Source organism: Nicotiana attenuata, unplaced genomic scaffold, assembly GCF_001879085.1.
Source record: "Nicotiana attenuata strain UT unplaced genomic scaffold, NIATTr2, whole genome shotgun sequence".
NCBI classification, from domain to species: Eukaryota; Viridiplantae; Streptophyta; class Magnoliopsida; order Solanales; family Solanaceae; genus Nicotiana; species Nicotiana attenuata.
The window spans coordinates 89936-101521 of record NW_017672970.1 but is presented as its reverse complement, the minus strand read 5'-3'; the positions used below and the strand labels follow the sequence as shown (position 1 = coordinate 101521).

Genomic DNA, 11586 nt, shown 5'->3' with positions numbered 1-11586 from the left:
CCACTACCTAAATCAGCTTTTTGATTGCTCGATTTCATCTAAATTCATGCAAACGTGTAACAATTTGCTCATACGAATTATCACTTACCATTTGTCATAATAGATTGTAAAACTGAAAACAAATGTTAACCCACATAAGAAAACAAGGGTAAACTTCAATATCAAACACTTATGTCCTTCTAAGTCCTAATTTTCTTCATCGGGTCCCTTCACTGGAATTAAGTTGTGCTTTAACTGAAGAACCATAAACGAATTACGAAGGAATTGATTGAATTCCAACTTGAAATTACTGGGCCTTGTGATTTGATACTGAATTTGATTATCTGGATTCTGGCCTTTATAACTATGAATATATTGGATTTGTTCCTTATTATTGGTGAAGGAATGTCATTAACAACTGATATGATTTTGATTTTGGGTCTTCATCAGGATGTATTGGGTTGGATCAATTAGTATTCTCAAAACTTGAGGGTTGAGGGATCATGCAGTTAAGTATCGCTGAATATCTTTGCCTTGGTTCAAGAAATTAAAAAATATTGGCATCTTCAACTATCAAATTACGTAGTCACAATCTTATTGGAAGCTAGGAATGTCAAACAGTACACATTAATATAATTATACAATACCAACTAATTATTATTTAAGTTTTTAAGATTATTCTTAATATAATATTATTGCTATTGTTGTTGTTCAATAATTTTAGTGTATTTATTAAAATAATCATCACCATCTTCATAATAGTTTCCCTTAAAAGCGTTCATCATTTAAAATTCAATAGTAATATGAAAGCAATCTGGATTTTTATGATATCTTAAAATGTGTATTGAGCTGGCCATAAAAGTAGAGGATCAACGAGGCAAGATCCTTGAATGATGTTGGAAAAACCATCTTCCACAGCCTGGCTAATTTGTCTACTTCTACCTTACAAATTCATAGGTACGACCAAATATTTAATATGGGGGGATCCACATGAGACTACAGTTACATCAAAACAACATCACTTAAATGTGAACTCAAGACTGGAAAATTCTTCAAGATTTTGTCTCTTTAAGGTACCAAATAGAACCATTAGATCCAAAAGTCCCCACATTATGCCCATGGTTACAATTTACAATGTGAAAATCTACCATAAGGTTGTCAGAATAAGAACAAGCCCCTTCAAATTAAATGTGAATGCAACAACGTACTTAGTATTTTTTCCTAATTTTTTTATTACATTGGGTAATTAGGGAACCTTAGTAGTGCAACAATGTAACATTGTAACATGAAAACAAGCTCTTCTTGGGGTCTAGCGTATGGAAATCCTATAATATACAATCTAAAGAAAGCATATATATAGTGGAAATCATACTGCATTATGTACAGGTAAACGATCAAACAAGAAATCCCTTCCATTTGGCACCTGCTATCTTCATCCATCACAAAAAGTTACTCATTGCTCTAGAATTGCCTAATACAACACAACACACTAGTGTACTCTCCCTTCAGTATTCACAAATTTTGGTGTATTCTTATGTGGCCTTGGATATAGATGCTGTGGAAAAATTGACAGTCATGTCCCTGCAAGGAGAATTATACCGTTAGTGCAGGAGATATAAAGCTGAAAACGACGGTGTGTAAGGTGAAAAAACAGTATTTGAAATATGCACTTTCAAGTAATAAGCAGCAAAAATAAGTAAAACAAGCGGACAGTAAAAGAATAATTAGATGGTTTTCTCCCCCTCTATAAAAACAAAGGACAGCCCGGTGCCTTAAGCTCCCGCTAGGTGCAGGATCCGGGGAAGGACCGGAGCACAAGGGTCTATTGTACGCAGCCTTACCCTGCATTTCTGCAAGAGGCTGTTTCCACGGCTTTAACCCGTGACCTTCTGGTCACATGGCAGCAACTTTACTAGTTAAGGTTTTCTCCCCTCTATTTCAGCGAATGAATACACAAGTAAAAATGGGAAATACTTATTTGTGAGTTTAGAAAATATATATATCATGAGAGAATAAACTGATGTTTTCAATAAAGTAATTCTTATATTCAAAATTCTAGAACTGAAATGACACTGAGTTGCACAATTTGATTGAGAATTGACAGACATACCAACTTAATTTGCGAGTTCAGCATTGAGGTGGAGATTCTGGCTCAGAACCAGAAATAGAAGAGAAAGACACAGTGTCTTCTTTAGCCATAGCCACAAAGTTGAGAGGGGCAGTAGAAAGCCTTCTCATTTCCTTGAAATAACCATTCTGTCGCATAGAGTTGGAATGCGGAGTTAAAAGGTCTGGAGTTGCACAAGGAATTGAGTTCCTGCGTGGCGAGGGTGTCACAGATCCATTTCCATTTGCATGGTAACCATTTGCCTTCTTAAAGCTGCTGCTTCTTCTTGGACTAGGTTTGGAACCAAATACAGTTCCCTTCTCTGAGAGCAGCATATCTTGAAGTTTCTTCTGATCCTGGACGACAAGATAATAATACGAAGGTCAATCATGTCTGCTTTCAAATACCAAAAGAGTACATGCTCTTTCTTCATCTTTGGACTTGATCAAAATACATATAAAAAGGTGTATATTAGAAGGAAAAATTACATTCGACAAATTAATTCATGCGACTTCTACAGATGCATTCTCCTAACTTGCAATGTGCTACTTTTCATACACTAATTAACATTTAGTAATAGATGAGAATATTGACTTTACCCGAGCCCGTTTCTTTGTTTCTTCTTTCTGCTGTCTAACCATTTTGTAATCCTCCAATATCGACACCAATCTCACCTACACGTATAGACCATTTCATTTGGAAAACAGTACAAACAAAAGAGAAGATCTAGAAACTTGTAGCTGCAGGAGAACTCACCCCATCATAAAGAAACAACTTCTGTTTCCCATTTTCCCAAGCTAGTGTCTTGCTAATCAAAGTATTAACAACAACTGAAAACAAATGCGGTTGATTTCAGTTTTTCACGGACTATCCGGGACAAAATGAAAAGGAAGCCAAGAGTAAATTACCTGGAATCTTAGTCACTTTAATTCTAGCTTGTTCAGCCCGCTTTAAGTTTATGTGAGCACCTCTTCCACCACTGTAACGTCTATAATCCTGATAATAGAAAAAGAGCTACTCAAACTTTGGACAAAATAAATCTACAACTATTTTATTTGATATGTAATGTAATACACTCCCAGCATAAGAAAAGCTAGAGTAACTGGACCCTAGTCAGTAGTAAATGCAGATATATGATAAGCTATGCATGTCATTAGCCCACAGGATATCATTAAATTTATACCTGGTTATAATCTTCAAGCCAGTTTTCCTCCTCACAAGCAGAAAGCCACCACTCTATTCTATCCATTATATCTTTTCGACTTAAAGCTTCATCCTTTGCTTTGTTTATTTGTGCTTCAATATTTGCCAGGAGTTCACAGGGATCCACAAGACCTTCAAATAAAAATTGGACTCATTTCTGTGCACGGACGTGTTAGAGGAATACAGCTTCTTTATGTATCCAAGATTCGATGTCTTACCAGAGTCAATCATTGCACTAGATTTATCGGCTGAAGTACTTGGATCAGGTTCAATATGATTTTTGTTGCATATGTCCTCCAGCTCAGCCCTCCTTTTCATGACCAGCTCTTTCATCCTGCTTGCTTTCAATTTATTTAGCCTCTCAACTTCTGTTGATACCTATGAAAATCAGTATAATATGACAGACAAAATTAAACTTCTCTACAGCCTGAAATATTGTCCACTCACAAGTCACAACACGTCCATCGACCATTGAGTACGTATGGATAAGCTCCAGTCACAGTTCTATGGTTGTGAGAAATATGTCCAATGCACCTAATACATAACCCTCTGCTTCACTAGTTTCATTAGAATTCTGTTATGAGGTGTACCATCTTTATGCAACATTATAATTAATGATTTACCTATTGTTGTTGTTGTTGACTCATTCAAGGGAAACAACAGTGAGAAGTAGTGAAACGAGACAAAGCAAGGCAGCAAAATATTTTAAAAGATAGGTAAATGCTCACAAACCTGATGAATAACCTCCAATGAAAGAGCACCTGGTTCTTTAACATCTGACTCAGAAAGACGAAGAATGGAAGTGATCCTCGATAACTTACTCTTCTCTTCTCTAGTTGTATCCATCAACGCCCAGAGCTCAAACAACAATCCAGAAACATCTTTTAGCTGCATCAGCGACGAGATTAAAATTATAGGTAAAGAGGAAAAAGCTAAAAGAAGACAGAAGCAAGCAATACCTTTTGATATCGAACTTTTCTTTCTGTATTCAGTCTGAAGATGGCCTGGTCTAGACATTCCAATGCGCTTGTGCTGATGTTAGTGGATTGTCCAAGGCTTGTTTCGTGTAAGCTTGGATGCACATCACTCACAGTTTTGTCAAAATCCAGCCCTAGCACACCACACAAAGAGTGCACCTCATTTACACAGTCCACAACTTTTTGGATCCGCTCGGACTGCAGGCAGGAAAAATACTTATCAGTTAATTTGCTAAAATAATTTATACTCGTTCGATGGTTAAGCACGACATATTTTTCCATGTTAAAAATGGAACTCAATCCCATGCATACCTTCTCCTTTTGAAGAGCACGAAGATGAGATTGGTATTCGGAGAGGTTTCTCATTGATAAGTCGTGATCTTCCAGATTTAAGGAACTCACAGCATTGACGATATTAGAATACCCAGCAATCTCACTAGTTATCTTGTCAATTTGTGTCTTTATATCTGCAAACTGCTTAAGTCTTTCATCCTTCTTAACTCTTAAATCATCTGCAAGTGGTGTAATTAATGCCAGTTGCTCCTTCAGTGACGCTGACTTCTTCTCTGGCGGAATCTGTTGAGTTGAGAAAGCATGGTTTTGAAGCATTAGCATAAGAATGATATTTGCTTGACTTTTAAAGTATCAAAATGGACTTATCCAAAAGAAAACTTACAAAAGAATTTGATAATTAGTATTAGTTACATCTAACCAACTGGATAGAGGAACAAAAAAGAGGAAAAGAAAGAGTCTGTAAACTAACATTTGTAGAAGTTCAGATATTACCATAGAAACCTTCAACCTATTCAAGACTTTTAGTAGTATCTTTTTAACTTATAGAGAAAGCATTACTAGTAGATTAAGGGAACAGAATAATGTAAATCCAAAAGGGGGTAAGATAATAGTTCCAACAGCAGAAGAAAGTGTTCATTACTAGTGAATTAATATTGAGTTGACCAAGAGCAGCCATTAAAGTTGCAATCTCGGCTTCTTTAGCAGCAACAGCTTGATGAAGGCATGCTTTTGCATTGGCAGCTTCTTCAACTTTTCTTCGGTATACTTCCAAACACTCTCTCTCCAGCTCCAAAATCATACTTTCTTTATCCGCTTCAGTCTCGCCAATATCCTTCCATATTTGCTGGACATCACATGTATACAGTCAAATAAAGATGGGTTCTTTGCATAGTTCTAACTTGACATATTGGAATACTAAAATTAATTGATGAGGAAGTCAAACATACAGAAACACAAACTTGAATTTAGCAAATGAAGATTCTTACTTCTAACTACAAATTCATCAATCAACTAATTCTCATCTCAAATTACTTAGGAACATTCATATGAGAGAAAAATTAGAGAACATCCTAAACTCTCGACTAAATCAACATAAAGCATACAACAGTTTGAAGACGATGAAAGCATTAACTTGTTCCCCATCAGAACTCTTCTGATACACCATTTTTACCACATACAAACTGAGTACATGATTTCAATTTAATTAAAATAGTACAAAGGGAAACTATTCCAACTAAATTGAGCTACCATGATAGTAAGAACACTTATGCCAGCCGCCAAACCATTAATTGTAGTGCAAAAAGTAATTGATTATGCTCAAGTCCAAACTTCATTTCAATTTAATCATTGTCGAAAAATTATTCCAAAACCAAGAAATTTGTCCTAATTTAAGCAAGAAATTTGAAATATAAAGAAACCACTGGACATGAATATCTACCTACATAACTAATTGATGAGAAAGTCAAACTAAAAGGAACATACAGAAACACATCTTGAATTGCCTACTTCTAACTACAATCAATCCATCAATCAACTATTCTTCAACTCAAATTACTTAGGAACATTCATTTGAGATAAAACATAGAGAACATCCTAAACTCTTGACTATATCAACAAAAAGAACACAAGAATTCAGAGCCAATGAAAACATTAAGTATTCACCATTAGAACTCTTCGAATACACCATCTTACGACATACAAACTAGATGATTTTAACTTAAAAATACTGCAAAGGGATCAACTATTCCAACTCAATAAACACAACATTCCCTCAATAAACACCCAAATTTCCCAATGAAACAAAGAAAGAAAGCAGCAAAGTTTAGACAAAAAGGGGAAGTAATTAAGTACCTCAAGTTCACTAAGTAACGTGTGACAAGTAGAACTCGTATGTACTCTGCAACAAGGACTTGCAAAAGCCAGCATATCTTGTGATGATAAATGGTGATATTCCTCTCTCTTTCTCATACCCAAATCACACAAAAGCTCCAGAAAAAGTTGACTCTTTCAGAAGACTAATAAGAACAGCAGAATATAAAGCCAACTGCTAATAATTATAGGCTTATAGCAACAAAGGAGAAAGAGATAGAAAGTGGTAGTGAGTACTTCTATCCACAGTCTTGTCAATCAACAACGAATGGACCAATCATCTAAAACTCACTTTTAGATTAAAACCATTCAGTATGGTAACAGAGGATGTCATTATCACCTAAAAAGACATACTCATATACTTAAAAGACAAAAAATCTACACGTAAAGGAACGTATTACAAACCAAAAATAATACTAAAAAATTGCTTCCTCTCACCAGAAAAGCTAAAATTAGGCCATACCCACCAAGCCACCAACTATAATAAAGGACAATATGAAGTTGCTTTCCTTTGGAACTTCGTTTCTTGCCGTTTTCTTTAGGAAAAGGAAAACAAGAAATGGGAAAGACTTAATAAGAAAGTGGAGTGAAATGAGAAAAGAGGAAAGAAAGGGAAGTTAGGTACAGAGAAGAGGACAACAGCAACAATAACATAGGGACACAAAAGAATTACTGACTGAGGAATTAAGAAGAAAGAAGGAAAAAAAAGCTCTTTTGGGGTCGGTATAAAATGCGTTAATACAAATGGATCCGCGCTCGTTAGCTCAAGTTTCAATGTTGGTTGGTTCTCTTTCTATCTCTGGAAATAGAATTTTAGAACAGTGAACATGCTTCAACGGCAGGAAAGCCCAGCTTGGATCCTTTAGAAATGAATATATACACATTACAAATAAATAATTAAGTACTACTTCAATGACAAATAAATCGAAGTCAATTATATAAATTATGTGTATTTATTTTGCTAAATTGACATTCTGAGGATTCATTGTGATTAAACTGCGTTTACTTAACTGATGACATACTGTAACTCCTTTATGTTGGTTTGAGACCGACTGTTAACAGGTAAATAAAAACTTATCTCACCCTGTAATTCAATAGATACATGATACATATCTTTACAAGTATGATTATCATAAATTTTAGTTAATTAATATACTTTTTTAGACTTATCACTTACCCCTAATAAATTAGTATGATTCAATATAAACACTCCGGATAAGTTTTTACCCTGTTAACCTATACAACATTACAACAATTACATTTCAATTTCAGGCTAATTTGGTTGATTGTATACTAGTTCTTTTCCATACTCATGTTCTTTTGTTCCAGTGTTTTAAAAGGCTTTTTTGAGACTCGCCTCGAATATGGGCATTATCAAATACCCCAAGGCTCACATGTGGGGCTTAGTTCTGTGAGACTTACGCCCCAAGCGCTCGACTGTGCGCCTGAAACACGCCTAACGATCTTCAGTACTCCGGGGCTCGCCTAATAGTTCCTAGCGCAAATCATGCATCAAATTCCCTAATTAGCATTGTTGACACTCAAATTTCTTTAACAAATGCATGGTTAAAGTTTATTCATCTATAGAAATATAAGGATTCAGAATAACTCAACATAATGAGTCATAGTATTGCATATTTACTAATTAAGAACATCAGCAAGTGAATATCATTTGAATAGCCAAATTTTACATATTTAATTACTATAGGTATTTATATTTTAGTTCTTGTCTCTTAAAATGGATTAAATAAAAAATGTCAAAAATACTCTCAAACAAGAACTCACTGCCGCCCTTGTTCATACCACCTAAACCACCAGATATCTCCATTCCTTCATCCTCTTCAACTCCACAATCATTCAAAGGGACTTCTTTAATCCCACTTGACACCAATATGATCATTGATTCGACTGAATTTGCTGTGCAACCATCCAAACCTCTCCCCTCATCTTATCTTCATACCCTACTTTCTCATAATATCTCAACTCCAAATACTACCTTAGATGATCCTGTTGCTTTTGCACAGGTTATAAACGCAGAATTGGATGCACCCACTGACCCTAATATCTTTATTCCACTTTCCCTGGAAGAAAAGGAAAGAATTTATAAACCTTGGCAGCATGCGGTGATTATCAAGCTATATGGTCAGAAAATTGGACACCAATTACTGAGGCAAAAAATATATGCTCTATGAAAACCTACGGAGAATCTACCACTTGTAGATCTAGGCTCAGATTTTTACTTGATTAAATTTCAGAAAGAGGAAAATAAGATTCATGCTATAAAGGATGGGCCTTGGTTTATTCTTAATCATTTCTTATCTGTTAGGCCATTGGAGCCAAAGTTCATGCCATCTGAAACCACAATTAATTACTCTGATGTATGGATACGTCTACCTGAGTTGCCAACCGAGTTTTATGATTTTCAGATATTGAAGAAATTGGGCAATAAGGTTGGCAAATTGCTAGCCATTGATAATGTACTTCCTCCACAATAAGGGAACGGTATGCTAGGTTGTGTGTCCAGGTTCCCTTGGATCAACCACTTTGCACTCATGTTTTTATTGGCATCATAAACAAACTATTGTATATGAAGGGCTTAATTTGTTTTGTGTTAAGTGTGGTAGAATGGGACATAATCAATTGGTTTGTTCGTACAAAACAACTCCTATTTCTAATGAGCCTACTATTGCTAACCAAGACATAAATTCTAATTCAATTACTCAGACTGCATCACCCAATGATGAATGGAAGGTTGTTACTTTTTCTACTAATTCAGCAAGGAAAATTAACAATGTCAGAAGGAATCTACGCAGATCAGGTATGCCTCTGGATCAGAATAATACTCCTAATACTTTGCCTTTTAATAAACTGTCTCTAAATAATATTAATCACTCTTATAATTCAAACAAAAATGAACTGCCTTATGGGGAAGTAATTCCGGTTAATAATGTTAATCCTTTTAACGCACTGGAGTTAGAGGACAATACTAACACTAATCCTACTAATCCTAACCTAACTATTTCCTCAAATAAACAAACTCCCACTCAAGCACACCTCACCCTCCCTAACTACACGGCCCAATCACACTTGGTCCAACTTCCACCACATCCTATCACCATGCATGCATTAAGCCACGACCAACTCCCTCACATGCAAGACCTAATCACTCCCTTACCCATTAGTCGGTTAGCTTCATTAAACGATACCCAACAAAAGCCACAAACAACACACAAACAAGACAAAGGCATTATTAACTCTCTACCGTCAAATTCTTCAAACCCTAGGCTAGTCTCCATGCAGGAACACAATCATGAGATATCCACTACCATATCTCATTCTTATTCAAACACCCAACCTTCAACTCCATCAATCAAACCGCCTATATCCTCCATTCATACTCCTCCAGTTATAGCTACAATATCATCTCCCACATCAGACTTATCTCCTTTAATCACTCCCTCAGCTACTCCCGCTAAAGTATACAATGCTTGCCAACAATTTCAACTACTTAAGAAGGTCACAACCCCACCCACAAAGACAGAACATCCATCGTCTTCTCCGCTCACAGAATCCCCTCTCATTTCTTCCCTCCCACTTGATAATGGAGCCCAACACCATAATATACACAGCTCAGTCACCACAAGCTCCATTAACACTAGCATCTTGGCTAGAAACGGGCCTCTAGAACCATGCCCTAATATTCACTATGGAGGTCAATCACCAAGAGGTGACAATCCTCATAAACAACCCAAGAGATCTTGCACAGATAATATCGGAAGGCATGCAACTAGGGACAGAGTTATTTGCACAATACCATTGGTCCATGATGCAAGCTCCACGCCTCTCCCCATATCAACCTCTGAACCTTCCAGTTCCGGTATGGGACCCTACTCATCTTTACGCACATCTCATTCGTATGCCATTTTATCCACCTCCTACCCCTTCAGCTCCATGGATACAGCCATTTACGAATCCGCAACCTCTTATGCCTCTCTTGGAACCTCCAATACCACCCACACCAGCCCCATCTCCAGTCAACTCACCCCACCCAGTCCCAATCACGAAGAACAAGATGACAATTTCCAGGCGGAACTCGACGCACCAATCGTTTACAACAGGGAAACTCGTCCAATACATGCATGGCTCGATGTGATCAAAGTGTTTGTGCAAAAGGAAGAATACGAAAGAAAAATATTCGTAAGGTGTCCCCCAACCCTAAGGAACGACTCTCTTCAAATAAGACCCACAACCAACCCAGAGGTGGGAAAATATGCAATGCTCTTACTTCCAACCTTTCTCCTACGTCCAGGAGAGAGCAGGAGTAATTGGATGAATCAAAGCAGAAGCCCTATGGCTGACCTAGCAGATAATCATATGAATTTTATCATATGGAATTGTAGAGGAGAACATTCCACTGAGTTTAGAAGTAATTTTAGGTCTTTACTTGACTATAATAGGCCAGCGTTAGTTGTCCTTTTGGAAACACACTGTCAAACACACCAAAGTGTGAAGGATGATTTTAATTTTGATGGTATGATTGAGGTGGCTGGCACAGGCCATTCTGGAGGAATTGCCATTTTGTGGTTAGCTAGTGCATTAGATGTTCATCCAGTTGCCAACACTACACAAGAAATTCACTGCCATGTCCAGGTAAAACCTTTACCTTTTAAGTTTTTATTTACTGCTATCTATGCTAGTAATGAATTAGTTAATAGACAGTTGTTATGGAATAATCTCATGTCTGTACATGATAATTATCATGGACCTTGGTTAATTGGCGGAGACTTTAATGAAATCACTCATGCAACTGATAAATTTGGTGGACTTCCTATAAATAATTCACGTTCTAATAAATTTTTGGACTACCTTAATTATTGTCACATGACTGATTTAGGTTTTAAGGGTAGTCGATATACTTGGACTAATGGAAGATATAAGAAGTATACTATGCTTGAACGTATTGATCGTATAGTTTCTAACTATGATTGGATTAATCAGTACTCAAACGCTCTTGTTATACACCTTCCCCCCACACACTCAGATTATCGTCCCATTAAATTAGAACTTCATCACTGTCCATTACCTAGGACAAAGGTATTTAGGTTTGAAACTATTTGGACTAGTCATCCTGCTTTAATGATGTGATTACACAAGCTT

The 11586-nt window shown here is 36.4% G+C and overlaps 1 protein-coding gene across 1 annotated transcript; it reads right to left on the bottom strand.

The window, feature by feature from the left end:
- Positions 1-1134: 1134 nt before the first annotated feature.
- LOC109215053 (65-kDa microtubule-associated protein 6-like) lies at positions 1135-7274 on the bottom strand. Its single transcript, XM_019379064.1, has 12 exons — positions 6412-7274; positions 5201-5404; positions 4579-4842; positions 4249-4464; positions 4022-4177; positions 3508-3667; positions 3270-3421; positions 2995-3082; positions 2843-2916; positions 2686-2760; positions 2090-2442; positions 1135-1560 (listed from the first exon to the last, which is right to left on the bottom strand). Exons 1-11 carry the CDS (start codon positions 6526-6528, stop codon positions 2107-2109), a joined length of 1842 nt encoding a protein of 613 aa, XP_019234609.1. The 5' UTR covers positions 6529-7274; the 3' UTR covers positions 1135-1560; positions 2090-2106.
- Between the last annotated feature and the right edge of the window lie 4312 nt (positions 7275-11586).

What these genes read in the sequence shown, in the direction of transcription:
- LOC109215053 (XM_019379064.1), bottom strand. Translation starts at nt 6,528, where the DNA reads ATGAGAAAGAGAGAGGAATATCACCATTTATCATCACAAGATATGCTG. An exon ending in CATTGGAGGTTATTCATCAG is followed by an intron (nt 3,668 to 4,021) that starts GTTTGTGAGCAT and finishes TGATTTTCATAG; the next exon opens with GTATCAACAGAAGTTGAGAG. An exon ending in TAGTGCAATGATTGACTCTG is followed by an intron (nt 3,422 to 3,507) that starts GTAAGACATCGA and finishes TTTTATTTGAAG; the next exon opens with GTCTTGTGGATCCCTGTGAA.